Source organism: Mustela putorius, unplaced genomic scaffold (genome assembly GCF_011764305.1).
Source record: "Mustela putorius furo isolate JIRA1106 unplaced genomic scaffold, ASM1176430v1.1 tig00003972_pilon_pilon_pilon, whole genome shotgun sequence".
Classification (NCBI taxonomy): domain Eukaryota; kingdom Metazoa; phylum Chordata; class Mammalia; order Carnivora; family Mustelidae; genus Mustela; species Mustela putorius.
Window position 1 is genome coordinate 24,992,662 of NW_025422115.1, and position 25,170 is coordinate 25,017,831.

Here is a 25,170-nt window from a genome sequence, read left to right on the forward strand (position 1 = left end):
AGAAGCCACTGTGGGGTTTGTGGGGTGTGGGTAATGCTGCTACTGTCCCATGTCAGACCTGAGGTAACAGAGGGCAGGAGGTCATCTCGGTCCACAGGAGGACAGGTGCTTTCCGTTTTATTCTCAGTCGCTCATTTTTGCATCTTGGCGGTATTTCTGATTTTCGGCAACGGCACACGATTACCGCGTCCCACGTGCTGAGTCCTAACGCTCCTGCACACCTGTGAAACTATCTGGGGTCACCCCGTGTCTCCTCAGCCCCTCGGCAGGCCCCCAGGCCCCAGACGACCCCTGCTGGCTTCGAGGTTTCAGGGACACTGCGCTTCCAAACCACCCCCACCCCGGCCCACCCAGTCAGGGCGTGGCTTCTCGCACTCACACAGGGACTCAGCGGGTGCCCCTGGCTGTATGCCAGACCCAGGTAGCCGCTTGCCCTCGGGCAGCTATAGGGCTTCTCCAGCTCCTCACCATCCCAAATAAAGCTGCTGCGAACATGGCCGTACACATCTTGGCGGGGACGAATCTTCCACTTCTTGGGGACAAGCGTCCAGTCCAGAAGTGTGTGGATGGGTAAGGAAGTGGACAGGCTGGTGCATGCCACACTTTTCCAGAAACAGGCCCAGGCTGCGCGGCCTCCAGCCCAGGGCTCCGGGTGCGCCCCAACTAGCGGAGCGTGCTGGCGTCTTACTGTGGCTCCTGAGTTCCAAATAAGCACACGAAACTGGCTCCCACCGTCGTTTCCCGACGCGCCCGGAGGAGACCGCCCGCGCCTTCCGAGTGCACCGGCCGTGGGCTCGCCCGCCCGCCCCCTCCCCCCAGGACACTTCTCCCAGCGAGCCCTGTCTGGCCTCCTCCGGGGACAGTGCCTTGGCCACCCCCGCCAGCCTCTGGGAAGGCGCCCTGCATGTGCAAGTGCTCGTTGACACCCGCTGAATACATACGTTCTAAAGACAGGTGCGTGTCCGTTCTCCTCAAAAATACAGACTTTCTGGCAGCCAGGACAAAGCCTGAGGAAGAGGCAGCTTGTTCTTGGAAAACAGGTATGATTTGTCTCTTAAGCAGAAGGACTAAGTTGCTGGGGCTGGTCTTCCCTGGGCATGCGTGGCCCGGCTGTGGCCCAGAACAGCCCAGAGGAAGGCAGGGGCTGGCAGCCCGTGGCTGGAAAGTCCCCTGCGGACTGTGGTCTAACTGCCCGGCGTCCCCCGGGACAGCGCACCCTGCACGCAGGATCCAGAGGCCCCAGATGGGTCCCAATGCTGCTCGGACACACCAGAGACCAGGACAGGTGCCTTGCCACCCGGCTGTCTGCGCCAGGCAGGGTCAGGCTAGAGGCAAGCCGGGCCCTGATGCGGGGAAGGGTGAAGAGGCTAGGTAGACCTTTTTCTTTATCTATTTATTTATTTTAAGACAAAACTTATATTTGAAGACCACAGTCTGATAAAAGGAAAAACTAGTTAACCCTCAACTAGTTAACCAGCGACCACAGGCGATCTCAAGGCGACCACGAGTCACCACCAACCCCAAGACACGCACATGCCTCCTCTCGTGTGGCCCCAGATGCCATGGGACCAGGCAACCTGCCCGGGGGCAGCCCAGGTCCGGCCCGAGGGTTCCGAAGCTCGAGTCATTTCCCCAGGTTTCACGGCGACCTTCTCCATATGCTGCCACGCAGGCCTTACCTGTCAGGCCGTTTACACTCACACACCTGCGTGACCGCCACCCAGACGGAGACAGAACGCTCCCGTCAGCTCCAAGGGTCCCGGGGGCCCTCCCACCTGCCCCCGGGGGCAGCCACACGGACGCCCACCGCCCCTGGGAATCGTCCTGTCTTGAGCGTCTTGCCGCTGGACCCGGGGGGCGGGCTCTTTGTCTGGGGCTTTTATCCGGGTTCTTCAGAGACCCGCCCACTTTACGGAGTGGGCCCGCAGGGTCACTGCTTTACACCCCCCGGTCATATTCCACTGACAAGCACTCTACGGTGCGTCTGCAGCACCACCGGACGGACAGGTGGGCTGTTCCCACCGCGGGCCGTCGGTGACAAGCGCCACCTCCAACGTTCCCGTCCGGCCGCTGGTGGACAAAGGCGATCACCTGTCTCGAGGAGCTGTGCCAGCGGGAGATGCGGGGTCACAGGGTAGACACGCACTTCCCTTTCTTCAAAGCGCAGCAGTTCCCCGAAGTGGCCAGCCCGCCCGGAACGGCCAGCGGCGTGGGAGCGCCCGCTCATCTCCGTCCCTCGAGGTCCCCGTGGCGGGCGGGCGGCGGGCTCACCCCACGGCTTTCGCCCCCATGTCTCTGCTGATCCGTCACGACGGGCAGCCTTGGCACCTGCTCACTGGCCACCTGCAGGCCTTCCGCACGTTTCTGCTGAGGGGATTCTTGCTCTACTGCGCCTGTGGGTTCCGTTGGGTTCACCTCCCGGCCTGGGGCTTCCCTGCCACGCTCTCCGGGCGTCTCCAGTGGAGCGCAGACTTTGAGTGCACTTGGCCATTCTGTTCTTTCTGGGTTGTGCCTGCCCGGGCCAAGGTCGTGAATGTCTTCTCTAAAGCTTTCTGCTGAGCTCAGGACTCTCGGCTCGCGCTCTCGGGCCTCTGATCCATCTCCCGCTAATCCGTGCGTGTGAACACGGGGGCAACACTCACTGTCCTCCCACAGGTCACCCAGCCACACCAGCAGCTGTCCTGCCTTCGCACTGTGTCTCTCTGACGCCCAGTGGCCGGTAACACCAGGATGCACCGGCGGACTGGGGTCCGCCTTCACTGGTCATGCCCGCCCTCACACCGATGCCACACCGACTGGAGGACACGGCTTCACAGGACGTCTCGCCATCCGGGGGTGTGAACACTCCACGTGTGCTCTGTCCTAAGAGGCCTGGGATTGGACCGCCAAGATCAGCAGAAGCCCTGCTGGATGCGAGCGGGGCGGCCGGGGCCAGTCTGCACACACAACGCGAGCTCCACGCAGACCTTCTCGCTTCTCCAGTAGCCGCCGAAGGGTCTCCCGTGTCGCTGCTGACGTAGCCCGAGGCACCCCAGTGCTCCCGGTCCCATCGTGCATGACCCTTTTCACTTTCCGGCCGCCGGCTGCTGGAATCACAGCTCTTTCTGGCTACCGACTCCGCTCCCTGAAATTTCACAAGATTCAGACCCGTTTCGGGAACATGCGTGTGGCTTCTTCCGGACTTCCCAGGCACAACGGCGTCATCTGTGATTTCTTTCTTTGCCTTTTTGCTTCCCAAACTTCATGAAACTCTGTGACTTATTTCTTGCTCCTGCCCGGCTGCGAACAGTGCCCTGGGGAACGGCGTGGGGAGAGCGGGTGTCCTGGCCCGCAGCCCCCGTGGGGAGAGCGGGTGTCCTGGCCCGCAGCCCCCAGCCCTCGACCTCGCAGCCCACCCAAGCTCCCACAGCTGACGTGACTGCACAGCACGTAACCGTCCCCCGAGGAAAACAAGGACAAACCCGTGCGTCTGCCACGCAGGGCCTCCTGCCGATGTCAGAGGCTGCGCCTTGGCTACGACTGTCCTCGGCAGAGCAACGGGACCCAGGAGGACATGCGAGAAGCTGACACTGAGTCGGTCACACCTGCAGAAACCCAAGTCCGAATGTCCTCTACCCATTGACCTGATTTTTTTCAGGCCGAGAACCTTGCAAAGACAGTCGTCCGATTAGCAAGTGCAGGTGCAGGTGGGATCTGATCACCGAATTACCCCAGGCCTCTCACATGAGCGGAGCCTCCAACCCGCGAGTCGGGGGCTTCCCACAGAGGCTTGGGCCTCTCGGCCTGTTACGGTTGAGTGTGATCCCCCTATAAGATGTCTGTGCGGTGCCAGCCCCTGGCACCTCAGAACTTGACCTGATTTCGAGACGGGGTCATTATGGAAGTCAAGTTAAAATGAGTTCACCACTGGCACCCTACTCTGGTGTGACCTGTGTCCTGGAGTTTGCGAGGGGGAAATTCAGACACAAAGACAGACGCACAGAGAGAAAACACCATGAAAACTCGGAGGGAATGTCCAAGGTGGCAGCCACCAGCAGCAGTGGGGGAGAAGCCCAGAAGAGAACCCCCAAGGTCTCGGAGGGCACTGACCCTGCCAAGCCCCGACCTCAGACTTCGGGCCTCCGGAAGGGGGACAGAGGCCTCTACTGCTGAAGCCCCCTAGTCTGTGATGCGTCCAGGAGCCCCAAAGACGCGGGCACAGGCTCCCTAACGAGAGCGGTGTTTGCCAGCGTAACTTGCAAGGCAGCCCTCATGCTGCTGGGTTTCGTCCAACTAGTTAAAGTCAGTGTGGAAACTGGACCCCAAGCCCAGTAGGCTGACGACAGGCAACCTACGAGAGGCAGGGTGCTGGCCCGCCCCATGGGAGGAGCCAGAGGAGGTGGGGCCTCCCAGAGACCCTGTCTGTCTCCATCACCCTGGGTCCAGCCCAAGGCCAGGGCCCTCAAATCACCCCACAAGGCTCGCCAGAGCACGTGTCCGTGTGTGGACCCCCTGGGGTCTTACCTTGCCTCTCCCCAGGGTGCCCCAGCTGCGTGGGCAGGTGCCCCGGCATCCCTGTGTCTGAGGCAGGGTGACCCAGACAGCCCAAGTGTGCAGGGAGCAAGCTCAGCTTCGGGCCCTCGGATGCCGCTCACGCCAGGCCTCACCCTGGTCACGGAGGTCCTGTCCTTGGAGGCGAGGTCGTTTCTACTAGAGTCGCCAGGGTTTTGATACGGATTCTAACAAGCAGTTCCTAAACAAAGGCCTCAGGGGAACCAGAGCTGAGCCTCTGGTGGAATCTAACCCTGGAAAACCGGGAAAAACAGCCAAAACGGGTACAGATAAATTTGTTTTTAATAAAGGAGTTAATTTTCTTTCAATCCTATATAAAACAATAGCAATTAAAAACTTCATTTTTGAAAGTAAAATATTTACATATGAACAAGTAACTGTGCAAAATTTACATGAAAAAATGGAAAGACAGGGATTTCCTAAAAGACGAAATAAAAGGTGTAACAGTTTGCAGGTGTAAAAATACTGATCCGCGTTCGGTTCACACTCGCGCAAAGTCCGGTCTGGCGTGAGGATTCACACGGAGAAGCCAAAGTATTTACAGTCATAAAAGTACTATCAATAGACAATTTAATACAATAACCTCTGAAAATATAAAGAACCAATTAGTATATTTGTAATAAAAAAATAGGTACAAAGAAGGGCTTTGCTCTGGACATCTGTAAAGTCGGCCCACAGCTCGCTTACAGTCTCTTAGCAAAATAATTATAGTTTACATAGCCATCTTCATGTTATGTGCCAAAAATTATGTACAATTACTGACAAAATACACCAACCATTTTTCAACACTTGATTCACACTGAGAAACAGTCTTCTGATGATTCTTCTCAACTTTGATTTTATTTCATCTAAGTTTCCACTTTTAGCTAAAAAACACAGTGCAAGTAAAATATATTTATGCTGAAAAGGTTTTCATTTCTTTTAACTTTACAGCTTTACAAACTCGAGCAAATAAAACGCATCTGTACAATGCCGACCGCACATTCGGAAGGAGCCGCCGCGGCTGCCCCAGGCGAGCGCGACCAGCTCCGTGCTCCTCGGGGACTCTGGCGAGAGAGGGGACGGGGACATAAATAGTCTAAAAAATCAGTTTGCTTTGCCAACTGACTAATACAAAAATAAAATAAATGAAATGAGGTCATTGCTGTAGACACACACCTACGCAATAAGTTGGGTGGAATAAAACAAAATGCACGAATAATGTAGAAACCGCTACGAGGTGACAGAGGGCAGCTAATCATTTGCTAGACGATTCCATCAGTTTTTAGATATGGCTTGTTTGGCAAGAAGGCCACTCAAAGATGAGTTAAGAGTTAACTGTCCGTGCAGAGCGCCCACGGCCTCTGTTCTCGGTTACAGAAACGTGTCTTCTTCCGAACTGAAGAGCGGACTTAGAAACGGGAATATAAAACTGTTTTGTTGTAAAGAGGTGGCTGTTTTTTAAACAATATCCCATTTGCTTGTTACAAAAGGCGTCATCTGCAAATATATAAAAACGTGCCAGGCGTCTCCGTCCGCGGCGCCGCGCCCGCCCCATGCTACTTGAGGAGTGCCTTGTAGAGCAGCAGTGAATGGCTTGTCTCACGCTCATTCTCTAAACAAAATATGAGGTCCCTGAGGTTGACCCGCGTGATCCTTTGTCGTGTGAACTGTCTGGGGGTTCCAACGCCGGAGCCGCCTGGGACCGCGGAGCCTGGGCCCGACCCCTGGTGGCGAGAAAGGAGAAGACAGCCGGGTTAGTGGTGCACGCAGGTGGGCGCGACCCACAGCGCTGGAAGGGCGGGTCAGAGCCGCGCGCTGCCCCAGGACTGCACACTCCTGGGGCCACTCACATTTCCCTACAGGTGTCCCAAGGAACCCCGGTGCTGGAGGAAGCCAGGCCGGGGACAGGCTCCTTCCTCCAGGCCTGCTCCTTGAGCTGGAGTGATTTACGAGTCCCTAATGGGGAGGGGTACGAGCAGAGGGCCGCGTTTCCAGCTGGACAGGCAAGACCAATGCCACACCTGGACCCAATGGTGTCATCCCCGCTTCGCTGACAAAAGAACATTCCCAATGCCATACAGTCTGAACTCCTGGACGGGGCAGGCTGATGGTCAGCTGGCTGGCACTCTGAGCTGCCCTGATCCCGAGTGAGACCCCGTCTGCTGTCTCTGGGCTAAAAGCAGCGTTTTGGCTCAGGGCCTGCCCCGCTGGGGGAAAGGCCAAGTGTCTGCAAGTCTCTGAAGCCCGCTTGTGGCACGGAGTCGCCGGGCCGGTTTTCCTGGAAGCATCGTGGCCGCATGCATCAGATGCTCCGGGGCTCAAACCACACGCCTGGAGGGCGCTCGTTTTCCGCTGAGAATGAAAACTGTCTGCATTCTGACGGTTAACGTTGCTCATGTATGTTTCAGGAGCAAACGTGACCACAGCATGTTCACAGCCCTCGCGAGTTCACAGGGGCCAGAGGACCGAGTCCCCTGCCCAGACCGGGCCGCAGTTCCGGGAGCCGGCCAGCAGGTGGCAGGCGAGGACCACAGCACCCGCAGGCCGGCCGCGCTCCGCACCTGGTCGCCACCGCCTGAGCCCCGTCCGCCAGGCTGGGCATGGCTGCTCCGTCCCTGTGCACACACACGGCTTCCACCTCAACTGCCCTCCGTTCCCCTTCAGACGCCCACCCCCACCAAGATGCCCCCCAGCGCACTCCTGCGGGGGCGGCTCTTCCTCGTTTGAAAGAGCGATTCCGGTTTTCGCAGCGAGTCCCTGAGTCTCCGCAACAGCCCTAACGCGTTTGGTGCAAGAGCTGGCAGCACCCGGCAGCGCCCTGTGAAGGCCTGCGACGAACACTAAGTCCGCGGGGTGGGGGCGGACACAGCAGGAGCGCGGCGGCCCGCGGTCACACACCACAGGGAGAGGCCGGTTTCTGGAAGGAAAGCGACACGCAAAGGCAGCCTCCCCTCCCCACCCCCCAGGCCGACGCGGCGGCCGACCTCGGGGCTCGCGGGGACTGGTGCGGCCACACGGAGAGCAAGTTAACAGATGGGGAAAGTCAGACGTGGAGACAGATAAGTCTTCACTGTAACAGTGGCCAACCTGGCCAAGCTTTCTGGTTCTGATGGACGTGTGTCCAGCCCAGGCAGGCTCTGAAGGTCAGCGAGAAACTGGAGCTTCTGGTGGTTCTGCGCAGTTCCACAAAGAGCCCACGGTCCAAGATGTCCTATGTGACAGAGCACGTCTAATTGTGGGACGGGCCCTGTGGTGGCTCTGAGCCGCAGAGGCAGCCAACCCCACACCCCGACCCAGCCGACAGAACACTCTGCAGGGATCGGGCGTGGGAGGCAGCGCTGGAGGCAGCGGTGGTCAGGACCAAGCCCGCCAGCAGCCGCGCCCATCGAGGGCTGTTCGGTTCCCTGCTTCTGCGGGCACCGGGGCTACAAACAGCTACCTCGGACAGGGTGCTGGCGCCGCGACACGTCTTCTCCCTGGCAAACGGGGCCTCCCTGACGCGGGGCCACCGGCAAGACAGCCAAAGGAAGCTACTTCTGAAGGCAGCCCTGCCGCGGTCAAGACGGCTCCATCCATCAGACGCCAACAAACACTTGGTTCGTAAACCAAACGGAAAGAAAAAACCCCGTTCGTCCCAATCCCACCTGGTTGGCGGGATCAAGCTCACTCGGGAGCCCATGGCTGTGCAGACACGGCGCCACCGCGGATCCAAGAACAGGAACCCCCAGGCCCTGGGCCCCTGGGGAAGTGCCTCAGGGAAACTGCCACCTCGGGGCGAGGAGCTGACTCCACGGCAGCCGGAAGCACAGAGAGGTGGCCCTCAGCCGAGGCGGCGCTCAAGGCTGCTCCTGCCAGCTGGACCCCCAGCCGCTCAGGCTGACCTGCCAGAGGGCCCGAGAGAACCGAACAGCACAGGCTCCAAGGGCTCACTCGCCTGCCCTCGCGATGGCATCGTTCCCAAACTCGTTTCCACCCATCTCTCCGCCCCTTCTGCCCAGAGCACAGAGCACACCCGCGCAGACGGGAGGAACGGCTGCGGTAAAAGACTCAGTACTCGGCTGAGGAGGACGCACTCCGCTCACAGGGTGAGGACAGCGCGTTGCCACTTAGTCACGCCAGTGGTGCCCTGCCTCTCCCCAGAAACAGCCCAGAGCAAGGAAGGCAAGTCTACACAGACACGACTCCATCCACACAATGTGAAGACGGGAGCACCTGCTCCAAAGCCCCCCAAGGGAGCAGAACTGGCCCGTCCCGGCAGCGCCCCATGGCCCCCGCGGAGGCCAGGTCGGGAGGAAGCCTGTGAGGGGCCATGGTCCAGCAAAACCCGGCCCAGAATGGCTGCTGGGTGCCACCCGCCCCCCATTCTGAGCGCCCAGAGCACAGACATGGATGAGCACGGGCAGAGATCTCAGAACACAGAGGCCCTGACAAGAGCCATCTGAAAACCAGGTACAGAAAGAGAAATAAGTAAAGGGGCATTTGGGGTCCCATGAAACAGAACCTCACATCAGAGGGCACAGGATCCTTTGGTTACAACACGCGACCCTCCACGACCCCATCCCCTACCTCTGCGTTAGTAAGTGTTTCTCATCTCACTGCCGTGGTTCCCCCACACACCTCTTGTGAGGAGACGGTGCCGCCCCTTGGCAGGGTCCCCAGGAAGGCCTTGGTGCAGAGTCTGACCAACACAACCAACACGGACAAAAACCTGGCTAGGCTACCCAACTTTCCAGCTCTGGCAGAAGAGGGCACCACCAGACCGCGAGTCTTACGAGATGCCCAACCACCAGGAAAACGCACAAGAGGGAGATTAGCAAATCCATAAAGAATCATCACAAAAGCCAGAAAACGGAACCCACACACATCCGAGACAAACCCCGTCTGGGAACACAAGAACACGAAGACAGCACGTTCAACGACAAAAAACGTACTCGAGCATGTGAGGACAGGAAACCGCACCAAAACCTGAAATAGTGACACAGAAGGAGGTTAAGAACCAGGGCCTGAGTAGCACAGTCAGTGCGGCGTCCGACTCCCGGATTTGGCTCAGGCTGTGATCTCGGGACCGTGAGACAGAGCCCTGCGCCGGGTCCAAGCAGTCTGCTTTCCAGACTCTCTCTCCCTCGCCCTCGCCCCTCCTTCCCCACTCACACGTGCTCTCTCCCTAAAATAAACAACCAAAATCTTAAAAACAGACAGAAATAAGAGTTGACTGAATGCAAGAAAACAAGGAAAGGAAACAAATCATGTCAGAAATGAGTGAAGTTAACTGCGAGGCACCAAGCAGGGAACAGTGAAGCAAGGCGGGCCAGTGAGGGGCACCCACACCGCCAGGCCCGGGGAAGGCCCGCACTGCCTGATCAGAGCCTGGGAAGGAGGAAAACAGACTCGGGAGCAAGAGAGACCCTGAAACCAGAACCCGAGAGAACATTCTGGGAAACCTGCGTCTTATCAACTCTGACGCTTCCTCAATGGAAACCACTACTTTCCAAAGAGACAGACGAGGCCTCCAGGTAAACAGAAAATAAGATACAAAGGGAAGAGAATCAGCCTGGCATCAGCCGTTCAAAACCAACTTACAAAGCGAGGTGACCACAGACAAGCAGTCGCAGAATGACTGGAAGAAAGTGCGAACCAAGGATTTTATATCCAGCCAAACTGTCCCCCCCATCAAAGCCCCAGAAGAACCGTTTTCCACATACAAACATCAGGGGACCCTGCATCAAGGCCTTCCTGGAGACTCTGCCATGGGATGGGCACCCATCACCCAAGAGGTGGGTGGGGGAAGCAGGGCAACGCCACGGGAGAAGCACTTACAAACCCAGAGGTCGGGGGGGAAGGTCATGTGTTGTAACCAGGAAGCAGAGAGCCAGGGAAAAGACCCCACAGGGCAGGTTCACCGGCGGCCATGAGGCAGTGACTGGACCCCAGGACCCACAGGAACCAAGAAGCTGAACAGTTAAGTGAAAACCAAGGGACAGAAGACATTTAATAAGGTTTACGTGCAAAAATAACCCAAATATAATTCTAAAACTTCCTAAATACAAACAAAATGTTAACTCAAGAGCAAAGAACACACCCTTTAGAGGAAGACAATCACAGCAAACATTAAAGGTACAAATAATTATAAAAATATCACGAAAGAGAAAAGACCAAGCATGTTGGTCATTATCCATAAAGGTGAACGGGCTTCATTCATTCATCTATTCAAAGAAAATCTTTCCTGTTCAGCCCAGAAAACAAGACTGAGTGTGTGCTGCAGACAGGAGACGTGGCTACCACCAGGAAGGGGGGACAGGGGTTTTCTAGGAGTCAGAGAGAAGAGCATGATGGTCCCAACTCAGGACACAGAACTCAAGCCCACTGGACAAACGGGTATTTTCTTAACGGTGAGAGTGACAGCTCACAGAAGATGTGACACGTAGGAACACGTAGGCACCAGAGAACACGCACACCCAGCCCCTCGCTGCAAAGCAGGAGCTGCAGGAGATAAAGAGAAACACACTAGTAACAGAGGCTTCGAATCGCCGCACCCAAGACAAAACACATCAAATCGACAAAAATAAGCCAGGATACCAGAAACCAGTCAGCATAATCAGCAGGGTACATGTCATGGAAACCCATGAAGCTCTCTACCCTACCATGAGAATACGCCCGCTCTGAGGCCCCACAGCACAGTCACAAACACAGACGAACCATGATGCCATCACACGGGCAAGACCAGACACTTGGACCACACGTGGTATAGGTGACATAGGGGAGGCCACAGCTGCACGGCTAGGGACGCACACAACCGTCCGGAGGGGGCTGCCCGTGTGCCTCACATGCCCCCAGCAGCCCCCCAGCCGTGCAGACACACTCGTGCACGCGGCTACCGGATCCGGCACGGTCTGCCCACGGGGCGGAGGTCGACCAGCCGCAGCACGTGGGTTGCTATAGGACAGAGCCCGGAGGGTCTTCCTGAAATGAGACCGAGTTCCAGAATACGTTAGTGACAACAGTGCGTGCAGACGGGCCTGCACGCGGCCCTTCAAGGAAGGTAAAAGGTAAGGAAACGCAGGGGTACGCAGAGCGCACACGGGCCGCAGGGAGGGGCGGGAACGGCGAGGACGGCGCCCGGTGTCTGCGGGCTGTCCGCAGCTCTGCTCCCTAGAACCTCAAGGCCCCCCTACAGCCAACCAGATGCGGGGGAGTCCGGCACGGAACCCAAACGGCAGCAGAAGCGCCTGAACGTACTGAGCCATGCAACGAAGCAGCGGAACCAGCGGAGAGGGGCAGCCGGAAAACCACCCACTGCAGGAGCTCCAGTGCAGAGCGCCCGCTCGCCCTTCAGAAGAGCCCAGACCCGCCCCGCCCACGGCACCGCACGCCGGCCGAGACGCGGGGCAGCGGGCGCTCTCGCGCGTGGCTGGAGGGAACGCCACGTGGCCCGGCGCCTGGAAAGGCAGCTTGGAAGGCCGCATCTACCACACCAAGCATCCCAAGCCACACGCTGCAGAGACCACACACCGTGGCGTTTCCCTAAAAGAGTGGAAAGCTCGCTTCCACACAAAACCTCCCCCGGTGCCGTCAGCAGCTGCGCCCGTGACCGCCAAAACTTGGAAGGGACCTAAGCGTCCTTCAGCAGGCGACGGACAGACACACGGGGGTCCATCCCGACGCGGGACCGGATTCAGGGCGACGAGAGATGCGCTCTCAAGCCGCGAGAAGCCGGGGAGGGAGCCGGACGCATGGCAGGGAAGGAAGCCCGCCCGGGACAGCCGCCCGCCCTGTGATCCCAGCTCTGCGACCTTCTGGAAAAGGCACACAGACGGAGACATAGAGAGACCAGTGGTCCCAGGGCAGCTGGAGGTCGGGTGAGGACAAGCACATGGCTGCCACGGGGACCACTCCGTGTGATGTGATGAAGCCGGAAGCAGGTCCCGATGCGTCTGTCCCGGCCCGCAGAGCGCCCGGCGCCCACAGTGACCCGAGGGTGACCTTGGACTTGGGTGAGGGCGGTGTGTCCGTGTGAGCTCATCCTTGTGCGACCTGCACCGCTGGGGGAAGCCATGCGTGGGGGGTGGGGGTGGGGCAGCGGCACGCGGGGACTCTCTGTACCTTCACCCAAGTTTTGGGAACCTAAAGCTGCTCTAAAGCATAAAAATCCATTGTGATATTAAAAAATTAAATTCTGAAAAACAGAATCAGGTAAGGTTTTGTTAACAGCCCATCACTCCGATAACTCGCACTGGAGAAAGCTGAGTGAGGGGTACACAGAAACGCTCGAGTACATCCTAACTTTTCCACAAGGCTAAAATCAGTTCAAGATAAACTGTTTCCTTTTAAAAAGGAAATACTCCTAAACTAAAAAAAAGAGAAGGAACTGAGCACTACCTCCGGTGACGAAAGGCACAAGTGTCCCCCTGAGGTCCAAAAACAGGCAAAAGCAACAACGGACGAAAGAACCCCCAGAACGGTCTCTGGCGACCTGCTTCTTTCCGCCGTGTCGCTCAGGTCCCTGCGCTTCACCGCAGCTGCTGCCTCACGCCCGGCTCTCCCTGCGGGTCGCAAGCTTTTCCTACTCCTTAGTACGTACCGCGGACACATCTTAACACCCGAGTCCAAGTTAATCAATACGCTTTTCCCATCGGCCTCCCGCACTTCCCAGCACCGGGACCCCGGCAGCCGAAGTGGCTGGGGAGCTGGTCGTGCTGAGCAGACGGCCGGACGCTCTGCGAATGGTGGGGACTTGTGTCCTCACGGAGAAGGACTCATCAGCAGGGTGGGGGCCGCGAAGCAGCCCCATGTGCAGACCGGAGTCAGGGCACCGGCTGGAGCGCAGAGGCCGCGTCAGAGACAGGGAGGGCAGGCGCGCGTGCACACCTGAACTTGCGTGAACGCCCCACAGCATCCGACCCACACCCAGCTCAGACCCCGGGCTCCACACACCAGCCCCCCTCCCCGAAGGGAACCAGGGCTCCTGGCAGAGTGCTGGGGGGCAGGGAAGCACCAGAGGCTCCGGGACGCCACTCATGCCACGGTGCTTCAAGAATGAGAGAGACATTTCAAAAGGATCTAGAAACCAGCCTGAAGGGGCTTCCACTGCCCAAATCTAGAAACAATGAGAGTATTGATCACAACCCACTGAATACAACAGTCCACAGTCCCCGCCACGGTGCCGAGCAACAAGCGAGCAGACGTGTGAAGGGAGGGGCTGCGTGCGCAGGAGACAGCTAGCAGGTGCGGAAGGGCCACGGACACACCGTCACACTGGCCCGTGATGGCGGCCGTGGGGGCGGGCAGCCGTCGGCACTGGGTGCTGAGGCTGGTGGAGGACAGAGGCAGCCTCTGCGGGACCCTGGAGCACGTCCTCCCCAGGCGCCGACACATACCAGCGGAACCAAGGGGACGACACTGGGGAACGTGGCTGAGCAGGCCGCACCCGGGGCCATGGCGCAGGTCAGCAGGAAGGTCCCCACACACGGGCCACCTGACGTGATGGGCTCCACAGAGGACCTGTCTTGATGGGGGCGTCTCTGCCGGTCCCCGGACTCAGAGCGAAGGCCGCCCGTACACGCAATCCCGCCCTCTTCAGCACGGCCCGGAGCAGGAGATTCAGAACAGAACTGCACGGCGAGCCTGCTGGGTGCCCCACATGGAGCCGGAGATGCTGCCGGGCTGTGGGCGAAGTGGGAACAGCTGGAAGGCCGAGTGGCCCCGCACCCGACGGCACCCCACAGCACCCCACAGCATCTCCCAGCACCGGCCCCTGGGGGTGCAGGACATCTCATCCCAGGGAGACTGCACAGGTACACACGTGTAGCACACACACACGCAGGGAGACTGCATAGGTACACACGTGTAGCACACACACACACGCAGTGACACCGAGAGGGCCGCAGGCAATGCAACCTCCAAAAGTTAAACGGAGTTCCGTGTGCCACTCCCACAACTTTCCTGTAGGTTGAACCTATTCTCAGTGGGGAGAAAGCTCTCTCTTTTCAAGAAAATCACTATATCCTGGGGAGGAACAGGCGCAGCTGTTTCTTGATCCTCCCAAAGGCCCATGTAAGACTTAGAGCAACCAGCCGGCCGCACCGGAAACGAGCAGACCGGATTTAGACCCAAGTCAGCAGAGATAAGCCACAGGCAGCTGAACAATAGCAGAGAACCGTGCAGGACAAGCTAGAGACACCAACGGGCACCGCCAGGCCTGGAAACCCGACAGGCCCTCAGAAAGGGAGGCAGCGGCTGTGCCTGGGGCTGGGTCTGTCCCAGGGCACAGCAGTGGCCACATGGCCTCCCCAGGGCTCCCATCTGCACAGGACCTCTCGTGGGTAAGACCATGAGGGGGGACACTGAAGCAGAGCGTGATGGGGCAGTGGGGACCCAAGGCGGTCCAGGAGCACGTCAGGGAGGAAGCAGTGCCTTGGGGCCTGGGACACAAGCAGACGCGTTTCGTCACCTCACAAGGACATCAGAGGAGCTCCAAGAGGCTCACAGATAACCTCAGACTCCACCTCCTCTTAAAAGTTCAAGAAAACTAAATTCACATGCAAGGAACACAGGAAAGCACCAAGGCCGATCGCACAGAAGTCAGCACGAGGAGAAAGGTCAGGAGAGTGAATGACATCTGTACTAACAGCACAAAAACCAGGAACACAGGTTCAAACAACAGACCGAAACTGTAATGTTCTACCTTTAGACAACTTAAAAGACAGTAAGAAAACAGCAGCAGTCACAAGAGAGAAGCGGGAACCCACAAAGCTCGGACACAAGGCGCCAGAGTCCGGACAAATGAGAAGGGAAAGTGGAGAAGCAGAGCTGCCGGGGGCCGCCTGAGGACAGCGTGGGCTGCGAGGGGCTGCGAGGGGCTGCGAGGAGGCAGGATGGCGACGGCAAAGTCGACACAAGGCCCCACGGCCGGAACCCCTGCAGAGGAAGCGGGGGAGCCCTCCAGGAGGAAGGCGCTCTGGAATCAAAACACACCTGCCACTGTGGTGGGAAGGACTCGGCCCCAGAACGCTGACCCAGGCGGACCCAGGCTGACCAATTCCAAGTACAATTAGAGACGCTTTAAAAAAAAAAAGGAATCCTTTGGGCAAAAAGAACAGAACACGACATCCGAGAGTCGTATAATGAGACCATCACCAGGCCTGAACGGCAACACTCGACGCCGGGAGCACACAGCCGGGTGGCACGGTCAGCGTTCTCAAGGAAAGAAAATGGGAGCCAAGGACTTCAAGGCGATCGAAGTGGACCTTTGGGGACACAGGACACAAACCGCCGTCCGTGTGTGAGAACTCGGGGATGCTGGCCCAAGAACCACCCCAAAAACCATGGCTGAGAATGAGACTCAGAAAACCCAAGAGCTGCCCACTGCCAGCGCGGAAGTCCGGTCCTCGGGAACGACCGCTGATGGCGGCTGAAAGGGGCAGAGGCAGCGCGTGGCAGTGCGACGGCGCGTGCACCTTCAGCGGGGAGTGAGGAACGTGTGCAGCCACAACGGGCATCATCGCGGCCCGGCCCGCCCGCCCAGGAAGACCCTGCTGCCACCCCGGCACCCAGCCCGCCCAGCCCGCCCAGCCCAGACGCCAGAGGGCCTTTCCCTGGGAGGAGAGCTCACTCCCAAGAGTGACAGCCACCGCACCGAAGCCTCAGGCCAAACCCGGGCAGGGAAGGTGGGGCGTGCGGGGGGTCCCACCTGGTCCTGGGGGCACCGACAGCAAAGTGAAAACCAAAGCACATGGGCCCAGGGGAAGCGCCTGCTGTCAGGCGCGCCAGCACCCCTCAGAGGAGACGAAGCCCGTCTCTCACTCCGTCCCGACAACACCCAGCATCGAGCAGCCACCACTAGACGCGCAAAGAAACGGGAGCACGAGACCCGACGCTGGGGAGAGAAGCGGTGACCGGACACAGACGCTGAGGCAGCCTGGACACTGGTCTCGCAAACGCACTAAAGTAGCTTCTCTACGCGGGCCCAGGAGGAGGCCCTATGTGCCGGCCTGGGAGCAGACAGGGAACCCCAGCAAGAGTCAGAAGCCCTGGGAGGGACCGACTGGAAACTCCAGAGGCACAAACAGGCGACTGAGCGCATCACTGGCTGGCGCCACAGCTTTCCCCGCCGCCGCCGCGGCTCCGCGAGCTCGGGGAACCCCGAGACTTAAACCAGCACGGAACTGAGTGAGGACTGAGGGAAGAAAGATGGAAGAAACCGAACAGTGTCAGAGACCCAAGGGCAACATCGTCAGGTCTAACATACATGTAACTGGAAACCCCCCTCGGAAAAAAGAGACCGAAACAGAAAAAAAATTTTGAAGCAATAAAGACCACAATGTCCCAAATTTGAAGAAAAACACCAACCTGCACACCTCAGAACCCCAAGCAGGCTACGTGTCGAGAACGCAGTCCAGAGACAACCCGGACAAACCTGCAGAAATGAAGACGGCGCTCAGTGCTGCTAGAGAAGGGAGACGCGGCAGGCACAGGCCACAGGCGTAACCTCGGTGGGGCCGGGGAGACAACAGAGCCCCCCTTTCACAGGAGAATGATGGTCACACAGACATTACAGCTCTTTAGGAATAAGAGGTTTGGGCGCCTGGATGACTCAGTGGTTAAGCCTCTGCCTTCCGCTCAGGTCATGATCCCAGGGTCCTGGGATCGAGCCCACATCAGGCTCTCTGCTCAGTGGGGAGCCTGCTTCCCCCTCTCTCTCTGCCTGCCTCTCTGCCTGCTTGTGATCTCTCTGTCAAATAAATAAATAAAATCTTTAAAAAAAAAAAAAAAAAGAACAAGAGGTTTGTGGGGCACCTGGGTGGCTTAGTCGTTAAGCGTCTGCCTTCAAATCAGGTCACGATCCCAGAGTCCTGGGATCGAGCCCACATCAGGCTCTCTGCTACGCAGGGAACCTGCTTCTCCCTCTCCCACCCCCTCTGCTGTGTTCCCACTCTCGCTGTGTCTCTCTCCATCAAATAAATAAATAAAATCTTTTTAAAAAAAGAAAGAAGAAGAAGAAGAAGAAAAAGAAAACTTTTACAATTTTGGGAAACATGCTGGGAAACCTCCCTTTTCTGTGATCTGGAAGGAGACAGCCGAGCATTTGAGTGAGAGTGTCCCTAAAGGTGAGAGAGGCGTCGGCAGGAGACAGAGGGCCCTGGGAACAGGGGAGAAAGCACAGACCACGAAGGCGCCTGGTCCTGGGGTGCACATATCCTTCACGTGTCCTTCCCGAAAATTAAACGACACCTATCTGGGTGCACGCCACGCATTCAACAATGTAGAAGAGAATCTTAAATGAGAAAAACACTGTCAACCCAGAATTTTATACTCAGGGAAAATATTCAAAACTGGGGGAGATATGCTAGGCCTCACGAGTAAACAGAAGTGGAGAGAACCCCGCATCCGCGTGCCGCACCTCAAGAAATGCCAGGCACCGCCCTTGGGGCGAGGGGAACGCCACTGGCGCCGGCCTGGACCAGCAGCATTGGCGCCAGCAGCGGTGACCTCGTGTCCGTGGGAAAGGCCATGCGTGTTTTCTTCCAACAAGGATCGAAGCAAAAGTAACAAAACCCTGAAGTCGGGCATGTAACCATGTGAAATATCACAGGAAACTAACAAATTTTGGACAGAAACAGGCCAGAGCCCCTGTCCAGCTCAGGGCCCTGTCCCATATGCTGCCCCAGAGGAGCAGGCATCCCCGGAAGGCCACGCTTCGAAACAGTCTGTCCATGCTCCCTCCACAGGTGGTCCAACATCACAGCACCCAGGCCCAGCCAGCGAACCTCCTCTCGGGCAGAGCTGCCGGCTCATGGCACGCGCACGAGTCAGCGAGACCCGGGATGCAAGTAGCCCAAGGGGGAGCCTCACGCACAGGCAGGAGGGCCGACCCTCAGGCGTGTCTGCGACCTGCAGGGCAGAGGCAGGAAGCCCTCACAAGACCCCTGCCAGCCGGCGGCCGCGCCACAACATACCTCTGTCCCCGACCCTGGCCCCGGCGAGTCCACTTTCCTCTTCTTCCTGGGCCCAATGGCGGCGAGCGCCGTGAGGTTGGCGTCGCGCTGCCGCATCTGCGCCAGCTCCTGTTGCTGCATCTTCGTTTTGAAAGAGAAACGAGGGTGTCACCTCATGACCTGACTTGTGCTTACCATGACAGCAACAGACATCAAGCGATCTTTGTCTGAATTACAATTTCTTCACTGTTCTGACTGTGACGGTAAGCTGATCCTGCAACCCGAAAAACCATAAAGCGAGAACAGACGTGCGTCTTGAGAAGCTCAGAAAGTAGCACACTGTGCGTGACAGACCGAAGGCTTGCAACAAGGGACCCGGAACGCGTCCAGTAGGACGCCGCGTCCACACCCTGCGAACGCCTCAGGGCTTTGGCACAGAAACGCCACCACTTTCCTCCCCGTCCTTCGGGCGGACGTTTAGTTTACGCAAGAATCCATTCCCAGGCACGGAGCAAAGACTCTGACCACAAGCGCTCACCTCTTTTGCCTTCTGTTTCAACCTTAATTGTTCCGGATCTTCTTGTCTGGATCGAGACTATTTTTAAAGTAAAAAAAAAAGTTCAAGTTATGACCTAAATGTCTATTATCTAATAGGCATTCTCTTATTCACAATATAATGTCCAGATCATACGACACAACATACACTACTTTTTAAAATGCTTATTTACAGTCAAAAGATGAGAATTCAGCCTGCACGTTACAGGAAAAAACAACCATTATTGTGAAGTCTCTCCCACTAGAGAAGAGCCTGGGGCGGTCACCTCCTCGCCTGCCGGGCACAGGAATCTGACAGGTGGAGGCCAGCATGGCCACCACGGCTACCACGGCCTGCACTTCAGGTCCACATCACACCCGTGGCCCCTCCTAAACCACATACATCACATCTTCTGTAGGGCCGGTCCCCCAGCACCGTGCTGGCCTCCCAGAGCCCCAAGCGTGTGCACGGGGGCCCGGGGCCCGGGGCAGGGGCCGCTCCGTGAGCTGTGGGAACTTGCCTTGGCCGCCCGCATGAGGATCTCTCTCTCCTGCTCGTCTTTCCTCTGCTTTTCAATTTGGTCGAGCTGCTCAAAGAACTTGAGCTGAGCCCGGACATCACTTGCCTGCTCGTATCTGTCGTCATCCTACAAAAAGGCAAAAACACAGTCACAAATTTGAAGAGCGGCCTGGATAGGCTGCATGCTGCCCCACCTCCCCAAGCAGGTCCCACAGACCCTCCGTGCACCCGAACCCTGGTCCCCAGACGGGCCGGGTGCTAACATGCTGACTAGCGAGTCTCAGGCGAGCTGGGCGGGGCTCAGAGGTGCTCCCACGGTACACGCTCCGGTATCACTTGATTTGTTATTTTAACTGCCCTGCCCACCGCACCAGCCTCACTGGGTTGGGCCCTTCCAAGTAGTACTAGCGTGTGAAGGACGGACAAGGAAGGCGGACCCTGCCCCACAGCCAACCCCTTAGAGGCAGGGGACCCTCCACAAAACCAAACGGGGCAGTGGTCCGAGGCACGGGAGCAGGTGTGAGCCTGCGCCCCTAGGGCGTGCCCCCTGGCTGGCCGGCAACCGCAGGAGCGCAGGGCAGAACCGGCAGAGGCCCCACGGCCTCCGAAGCTGGGCTCACCACCTCCACCCCAGCCCCAACCCAGGCTAGACCCCTGCCGGGTGCCCTCATGCAGGCTGGGCTTCCTCCGCTGGCCGGGCACACAGCGCCAGAGATCCCTATGGGCCGAGAGTGGCAGCATCTTTCCCGACACGGAGTTCGGTGAGACACTCGTGCTGCCCCCGGCACCTGGTGCAGGAAAGCGTAGGGGGACAGCGCATTACCTTGTAAGAGAAGTTCTTCTGCTGAGCCGTTTCTGATATCTTTTCTACAAGGTTCTGTAGCCTCTGCTGTGTAGCGTGGGACACGTAACTCACTACATCTGGGTGCAGCTCCGTGATGCCGTGTTTTCTCCCTGGGGGTGAGCGACACTTTACAGATGCCCACGACTCACTGCCCGCAGCAACGTGAGGGCAGCCCAGGCGCACCCCTCGGAGTGGGAGGGGGTGGTCTACACCGCTGCCACTACCTGCGAACCACCGGCACCAACCGTGCAGGACACAGGCAAAAGGCAGGACAAGGCACCGGGTGTGCTCGCTGGGGCCCACACGCCCCGCTGGGAAGCCACCGCCGAGGGCAGCCCCGCATGAAGGATTACGGCCTGGCGGGCAGACCGGGGGCCCGCGAGGGCGGCAGCACGCCCACATACCTATCTCTAAGATTCTTCTTTGTAAAGGCGCTGGTAAGAGAAAGGTCTCGTCCTTACAGGACCGTGTCAGCGTGCCCACTAATTCAGAGTTCGTGGCTAATATCCGTGCGCTTTCTTCGGACAGGTTCACTCCCGCCATCGAGGCCACATCATTGATGTCGTCGTCATCCCTTCGGAGAAGAGAACGCTGGCTGAGCGCAGGCTGCGCCAGGAGGTGCCCTCGGGGGGCCTGCCCTAGGGGGACCCATGGAGAAAGCACACCGATGCCCCTCCAGGCATGTGTCCCGCCAGCTCCCGCCAGCACTGTGGCGTCACCTCAACAAGGAAGCCTAGCGCTCTTCTCTCAAGGTGACATGGTTCTCCTACAGAAAGACCCGCAGGGGTTAAGCTCGCCCAGGAGTCCTGGCATGAGGACGTGCACAGAGGACTCCCCTAGGCAGGGCTACACTGAGGGAGCAAAACCCAGGAACGCTACCCTCCTAGCTTCCAGGAGTTTGTCCCAAGTGAAACCTTTCTTTAAAAAGTCAAAGAACATCAACTTATTCTTGAAACAGTCGCAGTTACGGAAAAGCGGGAGTTTGGGGCGGGAAGGGCTCTTTTCTTCCTGAAACACCTGCAGGGAAGCTGCCAACCTTCCTTCCCCCACCCCACCCCAGAACACCCCTGGGGGCTCCCTGCGCCCACGGGCGTCATCCCCGACACAGCCGGGCGACCTCTGCAAGCAGGCCACCAGCCACGCTCACAGCCACCCCTCCGCGGGGTTCTTCAGCTTCCTTAGCCTGGAACGTTCTCGAGCCTTTCCTTGGCTCTCGTGCCCGCGACACCCGCACGGCCACAGGCCAGGCATCTTTCGGCTTGTCTGTGTCCCCGCTGGACAGCCACATCCCTTGTGACAAGAATGTCCCGCGAGCCCCGTGGAGGACTGGGTTTCCTTGGTCCCTTCCTGCCGTGCTTCGAGCTCCAGGCCTCGGGGGTCCCTGTGGGCTCCCCCGTCCTCCTAAGCTTCCCGTTTATGCATTCCCATGGGCTTGTGCTTTCCTGTCTCAGCCGGTAACTGAGTCTGTCACTACAGACAGGGGCAGTGGGGAGGAGGCCCTTCCAGTGACTTCTGTCAGTTCCGGCACTGCTTTCTGACCTAACGAGATGCACCAGCAGAGACCCCAGGACCAGCCTTTCTCGGGCGTCTGGGTGGTGAGAACAGAGCAGCTCTCAGAAGATGGGGTCTGAGCGCCAGGTGTGCTCACCTCCGATCCAGGGCCCAGGGCGCCGAGCCTCTTCTCCTTCCCGTGTGCGTCCAGACACTGAACCCCAAGCTCACCCCAGACCATGGGGACCGTCCTAACTCCCTTCCCTCTGCAGGAAGACACCCGGGTTCCCAGCGGCCCTTGCTCTCTTACTTCTCGGACCTGCAGGTGCGCCCCTCCCTCAGGGATGAGCTCCCCGCCCCACCGGGCACTGGCCCTCCACACCCCACTGACGCCAACCCTGCTCCACTGACCAACAGCTTCCGGGATGCCGTCTGGGAGGGGGCAGCCCCAGGAAAACCCAAGACACACGGCCTCCCCCGCGGCTTTACCATCACCCACGTTAACCCTACAGCCTTTGTACTCTGCGTCCCTAACCTGCAGCCCCTAGCCCCGCTGCTCATCGAGCGCCCTTGGGACAGCATTTCCAGAAGTTTCCAAGTTCAAAGAAGGGCAAGGGAGGCGCTCTGCGCTATAGCACGACGCACTCAGAACGCTGCGATGTGACCTCACAGCGACAGCTTTGCTGTGAACTCGGACACCGAAGGGCGCTGCTCTGCTGCGCATCTGCAGCAAACCTCCCTGCGCTGACTTTGCAGGGAAACGTGCACATGCAGGTCAAAATGAAGCGTGCGAAGAGCACGGTATCGAGGTTAGAGAGGCCCTCGCTGTGGGCAAGGCCGGCCCCGGGCACAGACCCCCACCCGCTGCACAGCCTGGGGTCGCTGTGCTCAGGGCGAGCAGGCCCGCTCCTTACCGAAACGAGCTGCCCCCAGGCTCCTTGAGTTTGTTTTTCTGCGCAGCAGCTGCTTGAGCCGAGACGGCAGAGAGCGCTTTGGTTCCAGGGAGCACGGCGGGCTTCACCACGGGGACTGCAGCGGAAGACACCGACGGTATACCCACCGGCACGCCACGGGCGCTGCACACGCCTCAGCGGGCTCTGAGCCCGGTGGGGGCAGCCCCGCTCACCCGTCGCCACTCAGCGGCTCTCAGCACCAGACCCACCCGAAACCGTGGGCAATGGCAGAGACTCCGGTGTCTCCTCTCCTAAAACCCCCAGGGCAGGCAAGGCCTGGGGCAGAACCAGCGGGTCTAGCGGAGTCTGACCCTGGACCCCCCTGCCCACCAAGTCCGAGGCAGCCCCCCTGGCCCACAGGAGCCCTCACCCGGCTGCAGCTGGTTCAGCTGGATCTGCGGCGGCGCGGTGAGCACGATGCGGCTGTGCGGCTGCCGAAGCGCCACCATCGGCGTCTGCGTCAGCGTCACCTGTGGCGGCCGGATGAGCGCTCCGGGCTTGGGCGGCTGCTGGATCACCTGGGCAGAGCCGAGGGCCCATCAGCGCGTCCCCTCCCCCTCGCAGAGCCGCCAACACACACCCCAGCCCCCGGCCGGACGCCCGCCGGGAACGGGACACCCCCCCCACCCTCCACCCCCCACCCCCCGTCAGGGACTGCAGTGGAGGTGAGCTCTCGGGGCGGAGCCGCCCGTGGGGCCTGCGGTCCTGCAGTCAGTGCAGGGAGGAGGCGGGCTGACTCCACGGTCCGGCGTGGGACACACGCCTCCCCCCACTCCCAGCAGGGGGGATACAGTTGCTGGGGGCTGCAGGGCGCGTCTTCCCTCCTCCACGGACTCTAAGAGGCGCACCGCCTTCTACACCAGGGGGAGGTCGGCTTTCCCAAGTCCTGCCCCGAGGGTCCCACTTGACGAAGAACTTCTCCAAATGCCTCCCCATCAGGACCTGTCCACAACACATGCAAGGCTCGCTCAGGGAGACACCCCCAGAGCAGAGTCCAGCCCCGGCCATGTCCATACTGCCCCAGATCACAAGCCCGCGCGGCGCGGCCCAGCCTGCAGCCCTGTCGGTGGGGGCACACTCCCGCCCGTGCCTCCGCTCGGGGAGCCAGCCGTCTAAGGCCCTGTGGCCGGTGTAGCACCACACCCACACACAGCAGCACTCCGAGCTTCACAGAGAAGCGCCCATCTCTAAATGCCACGAAGGCGTCCAGCTGTGTATGCCCCGGACTATGGGACACTCACCGAAGGGGCGGCAGTGCCCCACAACCAAACTGTCTCCGCAACAACCCTATGAAGACCCACACCAGCGGGAGAGTCAAGGCAGCTACCGCCCCGAGGTGCTGCACATCAGGTCAGGCCATAAACTCAGGGGAAAGGCGGAGATTTACGTCTCAACAGGCTTCAAGGCAGGGAATGGGCCAGGTTCGGGCCGGACCGCACTGCAGTCCCCCACACAGCCATAGCGCGCCCGGCAGGACCAGGGAAGTGGAGCGCAGAAGCGACCCTGCTGGTCGGGACGGCCCCTGACCCTAAACCACCAGCACCGGTCAGTCCGTTCACAACCACGCACCGAAGCCCAAAGCTTTCAAGGGAAGACGACGACCGACCCGGTTCTCTCTGAGGCCGCGCCTGCGCAGATGAGCCCCGGTGGTCAGGGCAGCCCTACGCTTGCAAATCTCTGCCCCTCCGCCTGAAAGGGATGAAAGAGAGCCCTGACTTCTCACACACACCTTCGCGTGCCCACCCACCCCGACCCTGCAATGAAGTTCCCAGCCCTGCAGGCGAGAAGCTCTCATCCACCAGCTCCAAGCCTCCATGACCACCGTCGGCGCGAAGACAGAGGCTTTGCCTGAGCAGGGGGCAAAGAGCCCAGCGGACGCTGCTCGTCTACTCAGTTAAGTGGCCACTACAATTAAACACGTTTTACAACCCGCTATCAAGTGACAAGGGGCCTGTGCAGTGGAGATTTTTCAACTTCAAGGAACAAAATCCCCTTGAAAGTTTAAAAACAAAAACGGCGAACTTCCTCATCTCCTTTGGGGAGCCCAGACACCGAGCACAGTTACACGCTCTTGCCAGCAAAGACCTCCCTCCTCCAGCTGCGGAGCCCAGAGCCCTGGACCCGCGCCGTGAATCACTGACCGGCAACCTGCAGCTCTAGCCCACCGGGGCCCGAACTGTGGCTGCACAGCTGGCTTCGAGGCCACGAGACAAGACAAGAGATCCCCCACACTCTGCCTGACCACTGCCACCAGGCACACGCGGTTTCCTGACCGGGGGCCACTGCTCCTAAGCAAAGGTGACATCCCGCTAAAGAGTCCCTACAAACACACCATGTCTGTTTAAAGCCCGAACATCCCCAACG

General features: G+C 59.1%; 1 protein-coding gene across 1 annotated transcript in view; it reads right to left on the reverse strand.

The window, feature by feature from the left end:
- Positions 1-4,815: 4,815 nt before the first annotated feature.
- Positions 4,816-25,170, reverse strand: part of TAF4 (TATA-box binding protein associated factor 4) — a 65,004-nt gene continuing 44,649 nt past the window's right edge. Inside the window, exons 8-15 of the mRNA XM_045070861.1 lie at positions 23,177-23,324; positions 22,768-22,882; positions 20,767-20,936; positions 20,342-20,472; positions 19,520-19,645; positions 19,003-19,059; positions 18,486-18,605; positions 4,816-6,257 (exon numbers count right to left, since the gene is read on the reverse strand). Of these exons, the coding sequence (XP_044926796.1) occupies positions 6,090-6,257; positions 18,486-18,605; positions 19,003-19,059; positions 19,520-19,645; positions 20,342-20,472; positions 20,767-20,936; positions 22,768-22,882; positions 23,177-23,324 (1,035 nt within the window). The 3' untranslated portion in view covers positions 4,816-6,089. The remainder of the gene's footprint in view (positions 6,258-18,485; positions 18,606-19,002; positions 19,060-19,519; positions 19,646-20,341; positions 20,473-20,766; positions 20,937-22,767; positions 22,883-23,176; positions 23,325-25,170) is intronic.